Below are 25,356 nucleotides of genomic sequence, written 5' to 3'. Positions count from 1 at the left end.
CCAAAACAAAAAGCTATTTCCTGTATTTGTACAATTATATCGTTTACAGTAATTACAATGTTCTCTTTTCAAAAATATGTTACATTCCTGTTGGAGATGTGTGTGTGTGTGTGTATATATATATATATATATATATATATATATATATATATATATATATATATATATATATATATATATATATATATATATATATATATATATATATATATATATATATATATATATATATATATATATTTCACATTTACTTATATGTATGTGTTTGTGTGTGTGTGTGTGTGTGTTTTGCAGATTAAATGGTACAAAAAAGCCCAAGTTTTTTAAAGTATATATTTATTTATTGAGAAATAGTTTTCTGTTTTCCAACATATAAGCTCATTGAGATAATACACAAAGATATAGCTTATTGTATTTAGAATTTTTCATCGCACTATACTTTCAATATAATTTTTGTACTAATTATAACTGTAATATGTTGATCTGTAATGTGGAAGGGCACATGAAAGAGTCACCAATACGACACTACCCATCACTCCAAAGATCATCATCCACTGCTCAATGTCAAAGGCCAATCACTGGAATAATCTGTCCATGCATACATACGTTATACTATATGTATATGTTAAAAAATATATATCATTTGGAATAAATATTTAGTATTATTCGTTGAGCATATTGTTTGACAATAGAGGTTATATAGTTTTCACAATACTGTATGTACATGTGTTTGGCTGGCATTACAAGAACAAATAAAATACATTTAACCCCATGTGAATTACATTTGATTTCAAGTCTTTGGCAGCAAAACCTTCTTATTGTAGCATGTATGTCGCATTGGATTAAACGTGTACATGACGTTTTCATACAGACCAATGGCACAGATGATCAGATATAAAATCTTCTCACAACACAAATGCAACCATCCTTTGAAAAAATGAGAGCTGGAACTTCATACATTTGTGCGTTGAAACACAAACAAGCACTTCAACAAAATCACAAATGAGACAATGTACTGGCAAATGCATCACATCATGTGCAAATTGTTCATATTTTGAGATTGCCATTGAATTCATTAGTGTTACCGCGTTAAGGTACATTATTCACAGTTTATGTTTTATATTATTAACATACTTTATATTCTTAAACAAGTCTTCAAAAGCCGATGGATGCTTTTTCATATAATCTACAGCACACATTTTACAAAGCACTGGTTGACAGGGGTGATGTTTTGAATTTATTTTGTCAAAATCTTATTCATTGGCATGAAAAAAAGTTGTGTTAATATTTTGCTGACGTCACTGTTGTGGTATAATACAAACAGGGTGTAAATTTCTGCCTTACAGAATACTGACGCTTGTTAAATGACCAAAACGTCAGAGAATGGGCTCACATCAACAACACAATCAGACATGACATGACTGAACTTTAGCTTCATTCATAATTTCATATTCATTAACATTCCATATTATACACACATACACACACACATATATGTGTGTGTATATGTATATATATATATATATATATATATACACACACACACACACACATATAATATACTGTATATAATCAAGTTTTTCAAGAATAAATCGAATGCCTTTATGTCTTTTCTCTGCCATATACACTATACTGGGAGTTGATCCCAATAGTTACACTTGCTACATTGCTTATTATTATTTAAATCTTTATTTAGAAATGCACTAGCCAGTCAGTCAGACATTCATTGTGCACAAGCTTGCATACTTTAAAAAAAAAAGTAGGCTAAGAAAAATAATAGGTAATATTATACTCTGGGGAAGAGTGTCAGACAGTATTACAACATACTGTTGTTTAGCTCTTGGGAGCTGACAAAATAAACCAATTGTATGGCATGCAGAAACTTTTGCACAATACAATCTTGGGTGGAAAAAAAAAGGAAGTAAATAAGTTAGTATTTTTTAAGTTAAGATTTATGCATTGATTATAAAAAGTATTTTTATTGTTTTATTATTTATATCGCAGAATGGAGGATCAGTGTTTTACACACGCATACACACAAATCACATTTAAATATTATTACAAAATAAGACACTGAATGTATGTAAAATATCAGCTGGGTGATGGGAAAAAAAATACATTGTTATTTTGTTTATTCCAATTTTAATACTTCTGCTAAAGGTATGGACATTGACTCGTGTATTTACAAAATAATATCCCAAAAAATAAAAATAGAAACATCGTTAGAAAATACTATATTTATGTTTGAATATACTTATAATCTGATGCATTATAGTGACGGATTGAATATTCTTTGAATATTTGCTTGCATCTGCCTTTCAAAAATGTAAATGGGGAGAAAAAAATACTATGAATGTTGTGGTCAATATCTTATATACTGTATATATGTGTTCAAAAGGTAGATTCTGTGCTTAGTATAATGCTTAAAGAGTACTCTTAAAGAGGCAGCAATTACTTTTCCGTCAACATAACACTCTCCAAATTCTCATTTTAATCTTCAGGATGTAAAAATCCTAATTGTCACTGTCAGGTGACCTGTTAAAATCAAGGCGACTATCCTGGTGTCCACTGGGAGATCGATGCAGCATTTCAATGAAAACCCCCAGGCAACGTGCTGGCTGCCATGTTGAAGAAAATATAGGGACACATTGCTGTGTCCCAAATTTGTTTGTGACCTCCCACAAGCTCAAGGTAAACGGCACATATGCGGAGAGTTTGGGTATATCACTGCATCATTTTTCAGCTTTTTCTTCTCTGTGAGACAACATCAGGAGCTGGTCTGGCAGAGGCACTGCTTTGGCTCAGTTGTGAGACTCAGCCTCGCCATGTGTTTTGATGAGCTCAGCAACTTCTGGGTGGGAAGATCCCTCTGCCACCTCTTTAGCGGTCTGTCCATTCTGGCGCAATGAGAAAATACTGGGTTAATTTTAAAATCCAATGCAGTGAACACTTTTCTCCTGGTGGTGGCAGTATTGTGCTGTTTGAGGCTTCTGCTGTTGAACAATCATATTAAAGGAGCCAGGAAAATTTAATTTAGCACGTTTAAATACCCAACGACATTTGAGATTAGAGGTGTCATGGTTCTGTAAAGGTGATCAAATATATTTACTTAACAAAAAATTTACTTTTCCAGGTATACGTAAATACATCAAATAATTAATCAGTACAATCTAAATTTTAAGCATTGTAAAATGTTGTTGATTTGGCTTCTTTTGGTTAATTGGCTAGTTTTTGGTGATTTTACTTCACGAAGGACAACAGACATTTAATAGTGCACAAATAAACTCCTCAGAATTGTTGGATAACGCTCAAATTTAACATTTGTTCATTTTTACCAATATACCGCACTCATTGTATTGTATCTCTAATGATATGTTAAAGGTGCATTAAGGAATGTTAAAAATACAAATTTCCGCCCCTTATGTGCTCAAAGCAACAACCAACGCAATTAGCCAATTCAGGCACTTACAACACAGTAGAGCTAGACAACGTTGCAGTTTCAAATGATGCATTCAAAGAAGAAGGGAAAAATCCGACTTAGACAACAAGGACTGTCCTAAATTTGGAGGAGGTTCAGAACAGCTCTTGGTTTGAAAACAGACTGGCTTCACTTTTACTCAAATTCAAACGAAGCATAAATATACAGCACGTGACTATCAGGTGGCCTGATTTTTACATTCTCAGACAGGGTTAATACATCATATTATATTTCTTGCAGCGATAAAGTCAATGCTAGATATTACCTTATCTGTGAGGCTGGTGTCACAGTGACCTGTCTCCAACAGCAGGCGGGCGATGTGAGTGTGGCCGTGCTCGCTGGCACACATCAAGGCCGTGGAGCCCTCATAATCCTGAGCATTTACATCTGCACCGCAACTCAGCAGCAGCTTCACCATGGCAAGGCGGCCGTGGCTCACGGCAAGCATCAGCGCCGTCTGACCCATCTAGACCAAGAGTGAGATTTAAATTAAACTTGAGGCTCCTGATATTCAGGAGAGGGAAAAAGAAAGAGGGCGGAAGAACGAGTCATGGTGGGGAATTGAGACTCACAAAGGAATTGGAAGAGTGACGTGACTGGTTAAGTAAGAGTGACATTAATATAAATTGTAATGTGGTAGTGTAGTGATTGAAATTGCCGTCTGTGATTTATTGAACCTCAACAGGAATGTGGAATTGAGGGGCACAAGGGTGAAAATGTCAATGTTGAGACACAATTTGCCACCTGTTAACTCTTTACCTGTCAAGTTAATAATTTATTTTTTTGTGACCACATCTCTACTATGATCCCAAAAGAGGGCACTTTAAGTTGAATATCTTTCTGTGGACAAATATTTATTTGAATTATTTCTTTTTGAGAACAGGTATGACACCTTATGTTGATTATTTAAGATTTATTTATTTATTAAGTTAATGATTTACTTTTGTGAAGAGATTTCTACTGTAACCCCAAAAAGGGATGCTTTATTTTGAATATTTTTCAGTGAACAAATATTTATTTATAGTTATTTCTTTTTGAGAACAGGTCTGACACTTTATGTTAATTATTTTTTGTGAACAAATATTTATTAATGATTAAGTTAATGATTTATTTTGTGAACACATTTCTACTGTACCCCAAACCAGGACTCTTTACTTTTAATAAGTTTCTCTGTACAAATATTTATATGTCATTTTTTAGAACAGGTCTGACACTTCATATTGAATATTTTTTGTGGAAAATATTTATTAGAAATCAAATTATTTCCTTTTGATAAAAGATTTCATCTATGATCCAAAAAAGGACACTTTAGGTCGATTTTCTTTTGTGGATCAATACAAATGAAGATTAAAAAGGTCTAAAGTTTAATAAATCAGACACTGATGTTGAATGTTTTATTTTTATGTTGTTGTTTTTTTTCAACCCAAAAATGCTAAGCAGTGGTTAATGGGTACTTGGCTGAAATTATATTTTACAGGGGGTACATAACTGAAAAAAGGCTTGAGAACAACTAATCTATATTACGTTAAAGCTAAAATACTATTCTGTCTTATTCAGTGCGCTGCAATAACTTCATTCAACAAAAATCATATTTCACATCGATTTACTTCCACCAGCATGTCACGTAACCTAAAGTTCAGCTATACATGAAATACCTCACCTGTCTGGAGCGTGCGTTAACATCACCGAGTCTCAGCAGCTGTTGAGCAACCTCCAAATCGTCAGGACTTTCAGCTGCTGTCAATGCAGCCAACATCACTGGAGTATAACCTGCCTTGTTCACATTGTCTGTTTCACAAAGCCCTGAACAGAAAAATTAAAAAATATAATAATAATAATAATAATAATAATAATAATAATAATAATAATAATAATAATAATAATAATAATAAAGTAAATGAGAGCATGAGAGGTGGTGAAAGTGACCAAAAATGTCTTAGACAAAAAGTGTGGATGTTGACTTGCAGCTCACCAGTATCAAGCAGCAGTTTAACCACAGGGAAGTTTGAATGTGAGACACTGTAGTGGAGCGCCATATTACCGTTGCCATCTGTCAGGTTAACGACGTACGGCAGCAGAGTGGGTGTGGTCAAGCCCACTTGACGCAAGTATAATCGAACAGTGTCGGCCTGCGACGTTTTCTGACTGGAAACTTTAAACCATTCCTGATAGAGGACCACTAAAACTTGACGCTGGGAGGAGAGAAATGTGAGAGTATATTTAAATAAAAACAAAAACAAAAAAAACAAAAAACAAAGCTTAAGCCATCCGTGATTTAAAAAGTGTTGCCTTAATATAATTTGCCATTTTACTGAGCAGCTGCTTATTAACCTGCTGAGTGAATCATATTACTCCACATAAAGAGCCCGGAGCTCTGGTTTCAAAATACAGTTTCTGTTGTTGTTTTTGTAATTACATTTGCAAAAACGTAATTAGGGACAGGACATGACAAGGCATCTTTTCCCCCAGCCAAAAGAAAAATTCACCAAGGAAAATACAGCTGTGACATGCATCGCCATCACGTAATCAGGTCAGGAAGGAAATAAGCCTTGTTGGAGGAAAAATTCAAAATAGAATTATAATTTTACTGGAATTTTGTTGACCAAACTATTGAACAGACTAGCCCACTTGCATACTTGTCTTATTCTTATGTCTTATTCAGAAACCTCCACAAGTAAAGAATGCTGACTTGTATCGCTCATATAATTTGCGGAACTCGATTGACCCACAGTTCCAAAAGTATGCATTAAGCAAACTGCAAATGTCCTTTTTTTGGCCACAAAACATTGGATTGCATTTTGAAGTAAAGGCAATTCACATGAAAATATTAATCTTGATTTCAGTACAATGAAATCCTTACCATTTCTTTATCTGGTGATGTAACCTCCTCCATTCGATCCTTCACATAGAGGCAGGCATCAATAAAGCTCTTATCAACTTTTTCCCTGAAATGAAGGACCAGGAAAACGTTTTCATTATGAACATTAAATTGCCTAAACTAAATATCTTGGATGTCTAGTAATGAACTGTGGAAAACTGGCCCCCACCCCCCAAAAATGGGGTTAATAATCTATTACATTTATAGCGCTTCTTGTGAAGTAAAATTTCTCATAAGTGCATCTGCAGTTTTACAGTAATTAAAGATTATTTTTGGGTCACCAAGAGTCCACCCTTTCTTAACTTCTTCTGAACTTACCCTTTATTTATGTCACATTTGTACTTTTTTGTGCAGAGAGAAAAACAGATTGTATTCTTTATTACTTCAGTTGCATTGGTACCATTATGATGATGTTTTAAATGAATATATCATGTTTTATTTTTTTAAGTAAACATGCTTTTGTTTTCTTGTTTTAAAGAGTGTACTTCATGCTTCCAATGAAAAAAACAAATCAAAGTAGACAAAACAAAAACAACAATTATGTCTATAAGATGTGAACGCTGGCCTTTATTGTTTGTTTTGTTTTTTTAAACAAAATACTTTTCCTTTCTTGTTTTTGTTTTGAGATGCCTTGGACATAGTCCTTATATGTATATATAAAAGCTGTTTCTTTTAAACACCTTGTTATACCACTATTGTTTGTTTGTAAGCCATTTTCTTTTTAATGACTTTTTAATGACCATCCATCCATCCAGCCATCCATCCATCCATCCATTTTCTACAGTCGAAGGGTCGCAGGCTTGCTGGTGCCTATCCCAGCTGGCTTCGGACAGTAGGGGACATAGTATGAACTGGTTGCCAGCCAATCGCAGGGAACACAGAGAGGAACAAACATTCACGCACCCAATCACACCTAGGGACAATTTAGTATGTCCAATTGATCTGCCATGCATGTTTTTGGGGTGTGGGAGGAAGCCAGAGAGAACCCACGTGGGCTTGGGAAGAACATACAAACTCCACCCAGGAAGGCCGGAACCAGGTGGATTTGAACTCTTTAATTGTGAGGTGCTATTCACTGCTCCACCGAGCCGCCCTAACGACTTACCATTTGGTCGATTTTTAAAAACCTTTATTACTTAATGCTCTTGTATGCATAATTGTTTTTTGTGTGTGTTTTTTTTTTTTTATGTCTTACTAGTCGTTTTCTTAAAAAAAAAAAAAAAAAAACGACCAAGTATTACAATGTTGTAAAAAGGGTACCACAAATGAAAGATATTACTTCTGGTCCATTTTTAAAAGATGGAGTGCTGGGTTAATCCTGGATGACCTAAAGTTTCATCTCTTAATAATTGCAAGCCAGTAACAGCACAAATGAATTTTATACACGACACGAAGCCACACACATAAAGGAAAAATGCAGCAGACTATTTCACCCAATTTTGCATGGAGTGGAGATCCAGCAAAATAATTGTGGAATGGAAACAAGTGATGTGGCTTGACACTAATGGCATACTGCAATGGTTAAATTTAAACCAATTTTCACTGTGTTCTATGGATTTTTCATCACGTACACTAAATGTAGATGTGCATTCCTAAGACCAAAGGGCTAACCCTTGTCCAGTGTTCAGGACAAATGCATGTGTGGAATAATGATAGCAATGATTTAATACACAAAGTGTCATTTCCCAGCTGCCCAACGGACATCAGGCTAGGCCTCATAAATCCAATAGGTCAGGACTCAGAACACAAGTGGCTGCTTGCTTTTTTATGCCTCTGGTGTCTGGATGGTGTTTGATGAAATGTGTGTATTATATATTGTATGTACTACTATTTTCTAAGTTTGTATTCATGTGGTAAGCGGCAGAGGACCTTAATGGCAGAATCCAGTCAATGAATACTTGTTTCTTCGTCAATTACGTGGACCCATAATCTCCATGATAAAAGTTAACACGCACATTGGTAATGGTGGTCATTTGGCAAGACATACAATATCGTTTTGGATGCCAGGATAAACAACCATTCAAGATTTTAGATATAATTATGAAAGACTGCAAAAATATTTACAGTGTACCATAAAAATGTCTGCTGTGTGAGCTGGAATGTCTTCCTTATTTAAATCTAGCTCACCCTTCAGCTTCTTCCCCCAAGAGCTCCTGGCAACTGTGTGTATCCATCAGGTCTCTGGCACTCTCTTTCTGTGAAGCTACTGCATCTTCTTCACCATGCAAGGCTTCAGCAACTTTCTCCTGCGCATCTGCTCCCTCCTCAGGCTTTACTGCTGAAGGCTCCTTGTCTTTTTCCTCCTCCTTGTCTTTTTCCTCCTCCTTGTCTTTTTCCTCCTCTGACACTGAGTTGGCCCCCTCTTCTTCGACTTTTTTTGCCTTCTCCTCTCCACTGGACTCGTCACTTGACGTGCTCTCATACCTGACAGGAAACAAGCAAAATTATAATGGTAATCATTCTGTTTCATTTGAATTTGTGTTACTTTCTTAATAGGATCCCTTGTTTTTTTTCTACCTTTTTTCCTCACTTTGATACATAGACTAAATTTGAGTTTTGTCTTCAAGAAATCTTGAGAGATAACATTTTTATGGGATCTGCAAGATGTGTTTAACCTAATTTTAACCATGTGCACAGCCTTTAAACAAATACACATGACAACCACATCAGCAATTTGAAAGCTGCAAATGCTAATATGAAACGTTCAACGTAGGTAACTGAGGTTAGATACACACTAAAAGGTCATTCCTGTGAAATGAAAAGATGCTTGTTTAATACAACATTGGGCCATAGATCCAAAGCATCCTTTGCAGTGAGATAGGTAAATAAAGCTCTATTTAAGGAATGTTTACCTGCTCATGTGTACCAGTGAACAAAACACAGCCTTGTTCAGTGAAGAAAGCTGATGATATAGGGCGCAAGCAATTTCTCTCAATGCAGCACACTGTGCAGTATGTGTGTAAATAACGGGCTCGTTCACATTTTGGGACAAGAGATGGATGTGAATTAACTGTGGATGGAAATTAACACTCATTTATCATTTAAAGAGAGGCAATACAGTAGTGTTTATCCGTGCTGGCATGACTGTGGGACCAGGCTAGTGGGGGACCTTCATTCACATCTGCTGGGGAAATTGTACTTTAACTAATTGAAAGCCTTGACAGAAAACAGTGGGAAAACAGACAGACGGACAGACAGACAGACAGACAGACAGACAGACAGACAGACAGACAGACAGACAGACAGACAGACAGACAGACAGACAGACAGACAGACAGACAGACAGATAGATAGATAGATAGATAGATAGATAGATAGATAGATAGATAGATAGATAGATAGACAGATAGATAGATAGATAGATAGATAGATAGATAGATAGATAGATAGATAGATAGATAGATAGATAGATAGATAGATAGATAGATAGATAGATAGATAGATAGATAGATAGATAGATAGATAGATAGATCTGAACAGTGAAAGACAATGATTATGAGATAAACCACACAGATAAAGACACACAAACAAACGCAGGAGTGCAACCTAAATTAGGCTATTAACCACAGACACATTGGACACTGATTAAAGTGATTTTACCCTCCATTCACCCCAACAAACTTCAGGTTTTTCTTGGTTCCCTTACTCCCCTGCTTGTCAGCAACACCATTTTTCTTCATAATAGATTTGAGAGCTGGGGAAAAGGGCAGAACATGATAGAAAAAAGGGATTAGAGTTTTATATTTTGTTTTCCTCTCTCATCATTTGTCTGTCTGTCCATCTATCCCTCGCTCCATCCATCCATCAATTTGATACTGTTGTTTGTTAGTATATACCATTATTGAAATTGATTTTTCATGGGCTCTAAGCCCAGTATGATTGTTTTACTGTAGCTAATATCAGTCATCTGTAAAGGATGGGTCAAAATTTATGCAAGACAGAAGGACGTGACTTTACACTCAATACCATTCCAAAAAGGAACTGTCAGGAACAGTAGTTTTGTTCTCAGCCAGTATCACCTCAGGTGCATCAGGATGGTGTGAAGTGATTATGTGAGAATTATGTTTTATTGAACCATGTCGCCATGGCGGGGGGGGACAATAACTTCCCAGTTACGTAAAACATTAAAAAAAAAAAAAAAACAGTGTGTGCCTCGTCCGTCCGTCACAGACGGATGTTTGCTTTGCTGACAAACGACGAAAGACGGACCAGCAATATTTTGTAAAATGCCCACCTCTGGCTGCGATGAAGCAATGACGCAAGTGTGCGTAAAACAAACAATCAGACCGATGAACTGGTGATTCCAGTTTGGTTCTGCTTTGAAAAAAAAAAAGGCTATCAGACACTAACAAAAGTGGGCCGAGGGCACCAAAGAATGCCAACCTCGGCTTTTATAATACATTTCATTCTAATGCCAAAACATTCAGATTTTATACTGTTCGCTATTTACTATAGCTAACAAAATAAAACAATTTTAAATCAATGTCATAATGTGTACAGGATACTTTATCAAAAACACCAACGCACAAGCGCACAATTACGTAGAAGCTTTTGTGTCCCAACGCTGAACTTAAAATGAACTCAGAACATAAAATATGCACGATAGTTTGTACTTTAGCTCCTGGGCCATAAACAGACATTTGAGGCATCAAGGGAGCAAAGAAAGTCACCACTTTGATGTGTGGGTTTTAATCAGTCCTTTCAACTGTTTAATTGAATAAATCTACATATACATAGGTTTATAACCCTGGAAAAAGGTCTTATTGTATACAGTATATTATCAACTGTGTAGTAGTGCATGTAGTGAAAGCACGGGGGGAGGGGTCAGTCAACGCAAATTCCTTTTGTATGTTGGGCATATAGCGCACATGAAACTACTATTCATCAGTACATGTAATTGTCCTGCTGATGCAGTACATGTAAATGGTAAATGGACATTGCACTTATATAGCGCTTTTCTACTATCCTCAAGTACTCAAAGCGCTCACACTGACAACTCATTTATCAAACACACTCACACACCAGTGGTGGTAAACTGTGTTGTGAAGCCACAGCTACTCTGGGGCAGACTGACAGAGGCGAGGATTCTATATTGCGCCTACGGCCCCTCAAAGCAGCCACTGGGGGCAAGGTGGGTGAAGTGTTTTGCCCAAAGACACAACAACACGTGACTCTGAGGCCTTGCCTGTGTGTAACTGGCTTATTTGAACCTGCATAGTCTCCCCCTCGTTGTTGTTTGTTTATTTAAAGAAATTGTGCCTATACGAATCCAGCAATGTGGTTTTATTCACTCACAAGCATTCCAAGTCATCAGTAGTGTCGCCAAATTCTGTCCAATCAGAAAGAACTTTCACACCAGGCAAACCAGAGACATTTACTGCTAGTTTGTAAGAATCCCGGCTACGTGTAGACAAGGCCTGACTGTTTAGCGGCTGACTGTTTTGGCAATGCCACGGCATGCAAATCACATCATTGCTTTTCTCAAATTGAACCTTGTAGAGCAAGTCCCGTTTTTCAAAACCAATTTGTGTTAAATTCGGATAAAATCAATTTTGGATAAAAATGCTTTGTCTATTAATTTTCAAATGAAAGCAAAAGTACGAATGGACAATTGAATTGACTGTAATATTTGTGTATATATATTATATATATATATTATATATATATAATATTTATGTATATTATGACTCACTATTGTGAATTACTGCACATATGCTTCTTTGGACAATCAAATAAATAAATGCCAAGCAATTAACTGCCATAATACACTTTTGCCATTATATTAGGTTAAGGCTCACCTTGATCTTGCTGTTTGTTTGCAGCAGCTTTTTGGCCTGGTGAGTAAAAGGCAGAAAGAACACTAAGGGAACTGACCAACTGACTCTGTATTGAGCTCATCTTGGAGGGGCCAGGCTTCCCAGCTGGTTTCCCTGCTGTCGCTGCTTTTCCCCCAGGCTTGGTCGAGGCTCCCTTTACCGCCTCTGTGCTTTTCCCTGCCGTCTTTTTTCGTGTGCCGGGACTCTGTTGTTGGGTGACCACTGGTTGCGCTCCGGAGCTGCTCCCCAATTGAGCCCACTGTTCACCCAGAAGCCCTGTTATTCGGGTTACGACTTGGCCTAAAGCTGCGGGTGAAGTTAGGGACTCACTTGAACCTCTGCGTACCTGCTGCACATCGTCACTATCTTGGCATGAAGCCATGGCTTCAGCAGATGTCCGATGCTGAGCTGTTTCACTGGAGCCTCTGCGTAGCGTCTGTAATTCAGTTTCTTTCTTAAGCAGTTGACTCTCATCGGACAATCTTCGAGACTGAGATTGGACATCACCTGATGGCCGGCGTTTTGGGTGTGTTTGGCCATCACTGGATCCACGTCTTAATGGTTGTGAGATGCTAGGTACTTTACTGGGCGCTTTCAGCTCTTTTGAATCCCGTCGAGGTGTAATTTTAGATGGGCGTTGGATAGATTTTGGTCGACTTTGGACTTCCCTGGCGTTTGATGATGAGGTTTGAATCTCTTTTTGAGGTTGTGATTGAGGCTCTTTTTCACATGATGACTCCATGTCATTATCTCTTGGAGGGGATTCTTGTTTCACCTGTGGGTCACAAAGTTCTGTAGAGGATTGAGACTCAGTCTTTGACTTCTGACTTTGTATTTCACTGGATGATCTACCGGGACACACAATAGCAGCTTGAATTTGAGGAGGTGTTGGTTGTGACTTATCTGCTGACAGCCTCTGGCCTCTCTGTGGTCTTACAGGAACTACTTTCTTCATAGTGGCACTTTCTGACACTACTACAGCAGTAACAGTACTCACAGCCTCTCCTAAACTCCGTGAAGCTTGTTGTGTTTCAGCACTGTCTAAAATTAATGTTGTTTTTGTTTCTGAGTTATTTTGCACAAGGCTTATTTGTGTTGTAGTTTCTGAAAGTTCTCCTGTAACAGCTGGAGAGCGTCTACCTTCTTTGGTCTGGTTGACAAATTGTGAACATACGGTTTCTTCTTTAATTTCACTACTTTGAATTGAAACAGAACTGTTTGCCTCATATTTTAATGCAACAGTTTCACTTTCATTGACCTTTATATGCACCTCATCCTTCTGGTTTCCTGTGTTTTTAACCTCATGACTCTCTGTTTCGACATTTCTTGCTGGATTGTTGTCTTGCAGCCTTTCTACTTCTGTCTCAGTATGCTGGTCACTCATCTGTGCTGCCTCTGTCTCTGTCACTCTGTCCACTGTGTCGACCCTCTCTGTTTCAGTCCCCCTGTCAACACTGCTGGCCCTTGATCTTTGTGGATAGTCGGTTTCTTCCTCTGATTTAGATCCATTTGTCTCAGTCATCTGATTCTTTGTGGTTGCTCTTTCAGTCACTGTACCCTGTTCCATGCTGTTAACTACAGGTAATTGTGAGCTAACAGGAAAACCTTCTGCCATAACTTCAGTTACCTTGTCTTGATTGTCCACTTTGATAGTTTCTGTTTCTTTGTCGCTAAATCCAGATCTTGGTATGGGGACAAACACTTCGATACATATTCTTTCCGTGTCAGTTCCTTGATCTACTGTACCAGGCGATTCTGTCACTGTCCACTGGTTGGTGTAGTCAACTCTCTCAGTCTCTGTTCCTGTGTCTATACTCTCTCTTCTTGGTCTGCTGTGTGTTTCTGTTGGTGACGCCTCAACTCTTATTCCTTCACTAAGCTGTAGTATTTTCTCATCTTTCACTTGGTTCTCCACTATTTGTTCTTTTAACAGATTATTAGTTCTCTCCAGTTCCTGACTAGCCTTAAGAAGTTTAGCCTCCAGTAATAATAGCTTTTCATGCAAATTCTGTACATTACCCGAGTTCCCCAAATGATCTCCTTTTATTGCATTACAATCTTCCTGCCCTGCATGTTCGAGTGGACTCCCGACTGTCTCTTTCGGTTGCTCACATGTTTCTGGTAGCTGTGTTCGAAAACTAAATTCTTGTTCACACAAACTCTTCGTCGATGCCTGATTTACAACCTCTTTTTCAAGCATAATACTTTTCTCTGGGTTACCCTGTTTCTTGTCCTCAGTTATTGCCTTTCTTGTCAAATTCTCAATATGTGGTGTCAGAGACAAATTAAATCCTTGTCTACTTGCTTGTGGCGGAGTTTCTTTCCCAGCATCATCACATGGAGCCGATTTAGATGATAAAGTGGAAGACTGGGCTTTTTCTTGGGCCTGAAGCTGACAGAGTAGCTTCTCCCTTTCCAACCTCAGTGAACAGATCTGAGCCTTAAGTTCAGGGATGGTTTTGACCTGTTCTTCAAGTTCTCTGACCCGCTTCAAAGCCACTGTGATCTGCTGGTGAATACCCACTCGTTCTTGGGGAGCACATCGTCTTTCTGTTACATCTGGTGATGCTCTGAAAATGTTTTCAGTTGAGCCATTCTCTGGCGTTCCTACAAGACGGTCTGGACTACTTGAATCAGAACCTTTTCTCTGTTGTAATGTGATAGGCATACTTGATGCTCGAATCAAGTTGGGACGCGCATGAGATCCCATCATTTTTTCATCAATACTCTGCGTTGCCAGGACTCCTTCATCTCGAAGCCTAGCTGAAACAACAGTTGTTGCCAGGATAGCTGTCCCTCGACTTAAGATTCCCCCTTCATTTGCTCTCACGTCAGAGATCTGTGGAACCTCTGTTAGTCTTGATTTCGGTTTTGGTCCCAATGTAGATGTCCCAGACCATGGGCTGTCTTTAGGGGGTGGTCGAATCCCATGCCCTGGGAGACTGAAATTTCTGGGTAGAGTACTGAATTTGGGAGGACCCTTGACTCGTCGTTGGATGTGGACTCTTTTGATGGTATTGCCCTTTTCAATGTCATCAACATATTTAAGGAAATCCAAGTCCAGGTGAAAGCCATAAGGAGTTTCCACGGAGTAGGGCAATTGTTTTCTCTGAACACCAGCTTCACTGGTCGTTGTCTGAAAACCATTGGCTGGTATGGGGAAATATCACAGTAAATTAGTAAATTAGTCAAAGTTCCCATCGATCTGTAAACTAAAAAATGAGTAAAGCTAAAATTGTAAACCCAAAACATGTATACACTTTATTTACTGCTCAAGAAAAATCCAGAATGAAATATCATGTCTTTTCATTTACTTGTTATGCTACCATTGTGGACCATGCATGGTGTTCTTATAGCTAAAATCATACAATTTATTGTGAAGTCGTTGCAATGTAGTGATTGGCCTCCAAAAAAATTCCCACCAAGCTAATCTGCTTTACACAGAATATGTGGTTTACCCCCCAAAATATAGTTTCAAATGAAGACAACTAGTTGAAAAATAAACATTTAGTTTTCTTGGTGCGGAGCAGGAAGAGTTTATTTGTACAGCATCGAATGAAAACATTAAAAAAAAATCAATAAATGTGATGCTCTAAACCATCATATGCTCACTAAGATGTACAACCGTCTTCTCTATTGCCAAAAAAATTACTTATGACTCTCACCACTTGTTTTGTCCATCATGTGATGCAGAGTTCTCAGTCATCGACAACAGTTTGGTGAGCAGCCTAAAGAGGGCAAAAGAAAAAAAAGAGAAACACATTTTACGTACAATGACACTGAAGTATTTACACTTAATTTCACCTCCCAAAAATGAGAACACTGTGAAAAGGGAGAAAAGTTCATTTAACTGTGCCTTGATGTTTTTTCGATCCAGGTGTTTTCTTGAAAGAGACCAAATAAACATTTCCTAATATTGATTCGAGTAAACTAAACTAAACAACATGATACAATTTAACCAGCATTATTTTTTAGAGGAGCAGCAATAGATTTTTTTAATAGCCTTTATATAAGGTAAAGCTCGCTTACTGGTATAGTGCACGCAAAGACAATTATTGTGGAAGGGTTGGCTGATACAAATACACACCTGAACACAAGTGTTTCTGCGCTTTGGTTAAAAAAAAAAAAAAAGCCACTCACATGTGTTAACAACTTGAAATGAGCAGAATCAATAAAACATTAACATTCACCACAAATGAAAGGGGTAAACACAAATTGTAAAATCAGGCATTTCTTCTGAACCAGCTGAATTATTTTAAGAAAAAAAAGAATCAGCATGGCTTGGACAAAACAATTGGCAATCAATTAATTAATCAATCAATCAATCAAAGCATTTCTCTATATTTCAATGACATTTCTGCACATTGAAAAGTATTTTAGTATAAACAAACTGCTGTAGCGTTCTCTGACTCCTGACTGCATATGTCACATATGCACAGATACGCACAGATGTGTAACATAATTTAGATCTGGGCTGAAATTTCGGAATACAGTAGTTCAATAATATTGTGGTATTTTTTTTTAGGAGCTTTCATGCTTATCAACGTACTATTTCACCAATATGTCTTTTTTTTGTAATGAGAAAGTACCAACAATTTTGTCCACTCGTGTTCACTGTAAACTTCATCTTGTCATCCATTTTCTTTTGCCGCTACAAGGGTTGCTGTCTTGCTAGTGCCTATCTCAGCCATCTTCGGGCAATAAGCGCGTGACACCTTGGACTGTTTGTCAGCCGATCGCAGTGCACACAGAGACAAACAACCATTCACACACAATCACACTTGTTTTACAGTTCTGCAGTATTATTTTTACATTATTTTAGAAAGGTGATCATGAGATCATGCACATCAGCAGAAAAGGCCTTTCGTATCAATTCAGTGTTACAACTGGGCAGACCCCTGAAGATGAATGGCAACTTTTCTGGAGCAAAATCCTGAAACAGTCTGCTTAAATTTTAGTTAGTTTGGTGCTGCATATAAGTGCAAAGTTTGTAGACGATCATTCTAGTAAGAATAGCCATAATATCCACCGGCTTACTTAAAGCAAATGTATTCATTAAAAATGTGGTCATTTGTCTCTCTCACACACAGACACACAAATTTAATAGCTGCACGTCAGATAATTGTTATGCAAATTTGTGTTGCAGGAAAAATATATCCCAATGTGGTAAATCAACAAAGCATGACAAAACCAAGAGCCTGTTTAATATGTGCAAGGCTTTTAAATGTTTAACATGGTACATTTTCTTAAGTAAATTATTCATGGTAAATTACCATTACTGTTACACAATGTGAATGATTGTGCTTTTTTTTTTTCTCCATTGGTGCCTCATTAATCATATTCCATTACGTCCCATGACTACTTTGTAAGGCAAGGCAGCTTTATTTACATAGTGCATTTCATATACAAAGCAACTCAGTGTGCTTCAAGGTAACTCAATGTGCAAGGAGTGTTATGGTTGTGATATATTTTACTTTAGTTCATATTTGGATACCAATTTTATGAATATACATGTTTGTCAATACATTTTTTCTATACATTGATGTATAGCTGATGTGTTGAAGATTATTTTTTATAATTTTGATTTTATACGTTTTAATTGTGTAGAGAACCTTCCTTTTAATAAATATTCTTGTTTGGACTAATTTAGGGGCACCATCTTTAAGGGGTGGAACCTTTTTCATTAGATGATATTCTTCTTCTGTTCCATTCTTTCAGCCTTGTGATTTAATCAATCCATAAATGTAGTGATTAAATATGTATAAAGCAAGAAAAAGGCTACGGCCCAGATGTTCTTGACTGCTAACTTAACCCAAGGATACATCTGTACTTAGGTTTGATTGGGTGTGTGAATAGCTGCTGTGTGCCTGCGTTTGGCTGGCAACCAGTTTGGGGTGTCCTTCGCCTACTGCTCATGACAGCTGGGATAGGCACCAGCATGGCTGCGACCCTAATGGGGATAAGCGGCTCCAGAAAATGGATGGATGGATGCATGGACATTATAATTGAAGAACAATTAATGTGAAGAAAAACATGTCACAATTGGGCAGTTCAATTCAATCAGCCATCACCATGTGCAACGATCACTCTTATTGTATAAAAGCCTACCTTTCCTGCCTCCATTTGCCAGATAGTCTTTAAAATAATCTCTCTCATGTTATCCCTGATCAGCCTGCCCGGATTCTGACCTTGCCTGTTCCTGATTACCTGAAATCCAGCTGCCGTGGTAATAAGACTTGCTTTGCCTGCTCGACCACAATTCTGCGTGCCCCTGATCAGACTCCCTGCCCTGGCTGGGGACCATTTGTTTGTTCCCCATTTCCTTAGCACTCTTGTGCAAACTAAACTCGCTCGTTGCTTTCCTGTGTCATCTCCTGCCCGCAATAAACCAGTTGCTCATGCCTGTCTTTGCATTAGTTTCTGCTATGCCAGTTTGTGTCTATGCATACATAGCTGGGTGTAGTTTGGTAAATATATACCTACTGTTAAGTATTGTTTACTACTTATGATGTATTGTAGATAATTGGTAAATCTTTTTTTTTGTAAAAAAAACAAACAAACAAACAAACAAACATTTGTTTTACTTGCAACCCTACCACCTTGCAGCCTTATATTAAACCAGGACAAATCATGCTAGTTATTGACAGTGAAATATCTTAAAAGCACTCATGTTCACATTATTGAGTTTGTAAAATGGGCAGCAATGAGTAATATATCATTCAAATTCTATTCGTAGAACTGAAATAAGCGAGCATGTACTGTGGTGTATTGTAAGGTCATCAATCAAATTAAATGCTACCTGGGGCTTAAACCAAAAGTAAGTTCGGTCCCCTCCTAAAAGTATTCCATCAGGAAGTGGTGATCCAGAGCACAATTGTTGCTTCTGGTATTAAAATGCGTATGCTATTTTGCAGCTATTGTATTGAATGACAGTATGCAGCTGTTACCGTGGCAACCGTTCCTTAACCAGGTGCTCTTTCCTATGTCCCAAGCAAAGAACAGCACTGGCATCCCTGTCTTCTAGGTGTTTTCAATGGAACTGCAGCTCACTGTCCTTAAGGCTTAATTAGCCAATTTGGGAGCTGAAAAATGCTGATCGTAATTGGTGAAAGAGTCAGAGTCCTATTGCAATTATACACAGTGGGCACACAACAATCTCCATTTAATCACGACATTACTGAAAACCTGTAAATGGAGGAAGGCAAGAGAGAAAAGAAAAGCCAAAAGAAGTGAATAGCTCTTAGAATAACAACGCTATTGAATGACAAACCTTCACAGCACTTGTGAGAACTGTAAAAGTAACTGTAAAAATTAATTGAAATCCCTCCTCACAAAAGCTTCGGACTCAAAGTAGATCCATTTCTCTTTTTGGGGAGCTTCTTTAAGACAAAAAAAATAACTTATGTTTGAAAGATTAATTTAACACCATCAATGAGACTGATTGTGCAGGAATCCTGTTATGCATGACTCATGAATAATTACATTCAATGACATTTTCAAATCTATGTCTTTCCAACTGGATATAAACTCATGAAATAATTCCTTAGTAACTTTGCACTTAGAAAACATAACGAGACCTCATGCATGTGATATTTTACTGGATATACAGAATCTGCACAATCCTATGAGAGTTTTTGTGTCCCAAAATAATCAGAACCTATAATAGTGTCTGCCGTTTTTTTATTTTATTTTTTATGACTGAGGATGGTGTTTTACATGGTGGACAGCATGATTTAATTTGATAACACTTAAGTGCTGAAAAGAATAAAGATATTTAGTCCCTATATATGATCACCTTTACAAAATATGCACCAGAGACAATCTTGAAATTGTGAGAAATTGTCAATTGTCAACAGACACACTCCTCTTTTTGCAATAATCCTGAGTTTGGCTATACTGTAATTTCTTCCTACAAATCTCTGCCTGTGACAAGTGACAAGAGTTTGTGACATCAGCAACATTCCCAGCCTCCCTATAATTTAAATACCTTCCAGTTTGGACCCATTCAGTTTTACAGCGCGGGTTCAAAAACAGTTTGATCAAATTGATCTCCACTCGGAAAACCTCTACTCAATTGTCTATAGCATTTTCACTTCTTGATCACCCGTCGTAAAAGTTGTATTAATTATGGCTCACTCTGATTTGCAAATCAGTTCTGTGATGTGTTTTTTCATTGTAAATTAAATTTTCACGTGATGTAAAATGTAAAACTTATTTCCATATTTCCAATTACAAACGGTGGCTTCAAAGGTCACTTGATGGTTGCTATGCCACAGACAAGGATTTCTCCAGCAATTAGCATGAAAGGCAATTTATTATTGCTTACTGCTAATGTTGGGGAGTCTACAATTATAGATGCCATCAGGGTTCAAACATAGATGCCATCAGGTTTCGTTCAAGCTCACATTCTAAAATAATCTTTACTGTTCAGAAACAGTCATAATAGTTTTTTTGTGTTGCAAGAAAATTTTGAACATGGGACACAAGACTGTTGCTTCTTTCCTAAGTTTGTGCTTAAAACAAATGTGACTTTGAATGGACCCTGATGAATCCCTGGCATGAATGTGCATTTGCTACCTCCCTCAAAAGTCGCAAATGTTTGCATCTTAGTGGGATACGGGCTTTAGAATGTAAACTTGTCTGCTTAAAACATGTAAAGAAAAAAAACATAACATACAACAATGGGACTTTCTTTAACCTGCCGCATTTCAAATTCATCCTCAACGAGACAGTGAGTCTGCCTTCACTGGTGTTGAAGGTTCTGTTTAGTTGGTCAAAGTAAAATATATATATATATATATATATATATATATATATAAAATATATATATATATATATATATATATATATATATATATATATATATATATATATATATATATATATATATATATATATATATATATATATATATATATATATATATATATATATATATATATATATATAGTGGTTTCTGAACTGGTCCAGAAAATTCATATGACACTGTATTTTTGCATAGTATCTTTGTAGTTTCTATAATTGTAATGTGATAGTGTTAGTACTATGAGAAACATTCAATCAGGTATGTCAAATATACAACCCGCCACTGAGGATACACATCTTGTATCCTGGATCTTCTTAGATGAAGCATCAGGACTAACTGTGCTGTGAAATCAATGTCGTGAAAAGAAAGCCATTTGCAGTGTGTGTCAAACATAATGACAGTGTCTGCTGCTGTGCATGTATCAATAATTTGAAATGTGTTGGTACATAAGGGCTTTTGGATGGATGCCACATTCTGAACACCAGTCCAGAGGGCATAGCAGCTGGCTGAGAGGCAGTGGAAAAAAAGATGTAATGAGAGTGCAGTGAATGAGCTCCTACTGACAACATGATGTCATTAAATGTCATCGGCATAGTTATTTCGAGGCTTTTGAAGAGTAACATACTATATCATTGGAAGAATGGGCACCCCTGAGCTCAGTTGTTTACTTCAACGCAGATATAACCCCCCTCAGGCACGCATCAAATGTTCTGTATTTAAACACATTTAATTTGCCGAACCCGATCCGCCAGGAAGTAAGAAAATCATTAAATTTAATGGTTGTCTGTGTACTAGAGATCAGATTAGCTTGATGCAGTGACAGAGAGCAGGCGGAGATGACAGACCCACAGGAAATAGGATCGGTGAGTGCAGCCAGCAGACAGGAGGTGGGCGGTTAGATGAGAGAAGACGAGAGAAAGTGAAAATTGTGGCAAGCTCGGGAGTGGCAGCTGTTCACATTCATATCTTGTACGAGCAGTGCAGAATTTTGCCCCCGCTCATCCCCCCACCCAATGTCATTTGCAGCACCGCCCTCTATCTAATTAAAAAAATGAATGCATTACAATATCATGAACTCACAGGGCTCTATAGTTGTAGATAGCACAGCTGCGCTCAAGCGTAAAAACTGGTGCATTTTCATTTTTTTGTCAGTGTAAGCCTCATTTGGCAGACCTTTCTGACTATGGAGGGTGTTCTGGTGAACAGAGAGCAGTTCTCTCGCCAAGAGCCCAACTCCTTTAATAGTTTGGTAGCAGGAAGTTATATAAATTCACTACTATAGGTATGTGGTGCGTATCGGAAATGAGAGGAGTCGCCTTGATTGGCAATGAATCAAGTTAGCTGTGTTCATGCCCACAAGAGCACAAAACATTGTTTTGGACAAAACAGCGCAGTGGTGTCAAACACATTTTTACTGCGGGCCACGTTGCAGTTATAGTTTCTGTCAGAAGGCAGGTATGACTGTGAAATCAAATCAATTTTAGGTTTTGAAATAAGAGGCCGGTAAAAACTGTTCAAAAGAGAGGTTGTGAACAAAAAATGTTTGTTTTTCTCAAAAAAATGTGAACATTGAAGACAACTTGCAAATTTGATGTTTTAACCAGAAACTTGAAGTCGAATCAGCATTTCGCGGGCCACATAAAGTGATGTAGTGGGCCAGATCTGGCCCCTGGGCCTTGAGTTTGACACCTGTGCAATAGTGTGAAGCAGAATTCGCCATTGCAGCTGCACTTGTTAGCATGAGCTTATTAACACTCAGAAGGGTCAATCTAGAGCTCAAGGGCAGGAAAAAAACCTTTCTTAGTTTTTATTGCAGTACTATACTGACATACAGTATCTCCAGTTAGCCCTGTTTATTCTCATTCTACCCTTAACATGTGGCAGCACTGTGCAGCTCTATTCACCAACTTTCAGCCTGGAGCACACACAAGCTAACTAAACAAGGGGATTTATGTAAGATGGGTACTATTTCATAAGGGCTCCAACCACTTAGGCCACACCAGGACCATACTTGTACTAGTTCTAGGATATGATTTTTTTTTTTTTAATTAATTCCTGCTGTATTGCTATGAATCACACAGCCAATGGATATAATTCACGATTCATTTACTTGTAAAAGATACAGCAACATGTATTTGCCCTAAAGTGTTGCTTATTTCTCCTGGCCACATTACATACCGTATCTCTGGCTACTTGCCAGGTGACTTTCATAAACGCTCAGTCACAGAGGCTAAAGATCAAATTAGCACTGGTCACTGTGATGTCCAAGGCTGCTTGAATGTCAAACTTGAGGTTGAACAGGTCAGATAAACAAATACTTGGAAAATTACCATTATAAAAAAAAAAATCAGACAAAACAGAGAAAAATATTTCATACAATGCATTTTATAAATGGTTATATGCGTTACAAAGTCTCATCCACTTTCCTCCTAAGAGCTGTCAGTGTTTGTTTTACTAAGCTGATTTTCTTTCCAATAAAAAGGATTTTTCTTTTGTGACTGAGTGCTGCGAGATTTGAGACAACAGCAATCTGGGCATTTTGTACAAACATGAAGCACACTTGGCCCTTCCGCATTAAAAATAAAAAAGTTGTATGTGGTTGTGGCTGGTTCCTTCTGTTTTGTTTTGAGGTTATTTACAACGTTTGTTTTCATACCAATGATTCTTATGATGGATCACATTTTTTGTTGGATTTTTCTGGATTTTTGCACCAACCACGACCTTAACTCTGCGGGCTACAATTGTCTGATAACCGAGAACTTGTTACGTTTTTTTTTTTTTTTTTTTTTAATATTAAACAGCCGTGGTCCCCAATCATCAGTTTGCCGCCCAGTACCAGTTTGTGAGCCATTTAGTACAGAGTATATGATAAAATAATTGTGATATTACTGTAAACAGCTGTGCGCAAATTAAAATAAAAAATAGATGCAACGTAAATGTGTGTGACAGCAGTCAACACTATAGATTGAGATTTCTCCGTCCAACCACATATGGCAAGGTAACTGGGAAGTGGAACAGCTGCACTATTCAGAGCAGATTCAAAAGATATTTGCAATAGGAACTCCTAGTATGTGTGTATTGTGACTGATAGGTTGAATTCCGCTGATAAGAACAAGCTATTTGAGGCCCATCAGTCTCTGTCAGTCGTAATCTGATAGACAATCTTTTTCAGTGTAAAGTGCACTTTAGCTGTACTATACCACTAATGGTACCTCTGCATTCAACAACTTTTAAACTATTTTTTTTCTTGAATCTACTACACACTTCCTAAGAATGTCACTTTAATTAGACTTTAATATCCTATAGCAGTTCAATTCTAAAACCGGCTCTTGTACAGTACAGTCGAGGGCAACATTGAGTGTATTCAGCAGGGACCAGATTGTTCCCATTGCACTACACAACAGCTGGCCAGCACAAACCCATTGAGAGAAAAAGAGGCCGAATTTCTCTTTAATGCTTCATTTAGCAGAAGCAAAAAGATGCAATGTTTATTGTGTGAGCTACTATTTGATCATCGGCCAGTAGAAATATCTATTTTAGAGGCACATTTAGATGTAAGTTCAAATTGTCTGAATCTTTCAGATGGAAAATACAATTAAGTACTCTAAATAATTACTAGATGAGGCCAAGAAACTGCCCTGCCCCCTCGTCGGGAAAACTGTATGCACAATAGACTTCTTCATCCCCGGTTCTTCATATATTTGTATATAATGTTGTTTTCAAATGAAATTCCAACACACTAAACTTGTCTGCGTATTTAATAAAAATATCAATTATAAAAACAGAAGAGGATGCAGAAGACTAAAATAACTCATGTTCTTCATTACATTTGCCTTCCCGTTGTCCAAGATGACTAATGGCACCAGTCTTGGCCAGGCAATGCTCTAATTCAAGTTTCAGAGAAATCTACAATGCTTGAGAAAGATTTGGTGGTGCTAAAATTCATAACTGCACAAAAGCACACTGCCACTATAATATACTTGGGCTGATCTCTTGAATGTCAGCGAAAAATCATTGATTCAATCAATTCATGATGAAGAGTGAGCACAATTGTGCACAATGATTTCCATGAGAGAAAAAAAAAGTCACAGTTTTTCACGTGGTGGGTCAATTCGACAAAATCAGCAACAATCCATACACCATGTAAACAAAAGCTTTTATCACCAAGGCATTTAATCAGCTTAAGTAATAGTTGTGAATGGAGAGAAGGATGAGATCTCTGTTTTAACCCGGCTAGAGTGATGAGCATTAAAACGACTTTTTATTGTCCCTGCAGTGGTGGCCAGTGAATATATAAATGCACTGTGGATGCTTTTCTCAGCAAAATCTTTCTATCCTGTTGGTACACTATGAATTCCAAATTAAATATAGCAGAATA

The 25,356-nt window shown here is 37.4% G+C and overlaps 1 protein-coding gene across 3 annotated transcripts in view; it reads right to left on the bottom strand.

Annotated features, from left to right (window-relative positions):
- Positions 1-325: 325 nt before the first annotated feature.
- Positions 326-25,356, bottom strand: part of kank4 (KN motif and ankyrin repeat domains 4) — a 69,661-nt gene continuing 44,630 nt past the window's right edge. For 2 of the 3 annotated variants that reach the window (XM_088426361.1, XM_088426362.1), the window contains exons 2-10: positions 15,838-15,900; positions 12,155-15,322; positions 9,957-10,050; positions 8,484-8,780; positions 6,339-6,423; positions 5,451-5,670; positions 5,139-5,281; positions 3,744-3,944; positions 326-2,897 (exon numbers count right to left, since the gene is read on the bottom strand). In XM_088426361.1, coding sequence (XP_088282487.1) covers positions 2,802-2,897; positions 3,744-3,944; positions 5,139-5,281; positions 5,451-5,670; positions 6,339-6,423; positions 8,484-8,780; positions 9,957-10,050; positions 12,155-15,322; positions 15,838-15,856 — 4,323 coding nt within the window. In that variant the 5' untranslated portion in view covers positions 15,857-15,900 and the 3' untranslated portion in view covers positions 326-2,801. The remainder of the gene's footprint in view (positions 2,898-3,743; positions 3,945-5,138; positions 5,282-5,450; positions 5,671-6,338; positions 6,424-8,483; positions 8,781-9,956; positions 10,051-12,154; positions 15,323-15,837; positions 15,901-25,356) is intronic. The other variant, XM_088426364.1, reaches the window with a different exon arrangement.

This window comes from Hippichthys cyanospilos, chromosome 10 (assembly GCF_059441005.1).
Source record: "Hippichthys cyanospilos isolate Australia breed blue-spotted pipefish chromosome 10, RoL_Hcya_1.0, whole genome shotgun sequence".
NCBI lineage: Eukaryota > Metazoa > Chordata > Actinopteri > Syngnathiformes > Syngnathidae > Hippichthys > Hippichthys cyanospilos.
The sequence above is the reverse complement of the archived record's forward strand: the minus strand, read 5'-3'. Positions and strand labels throughout refer to the sequence as shown.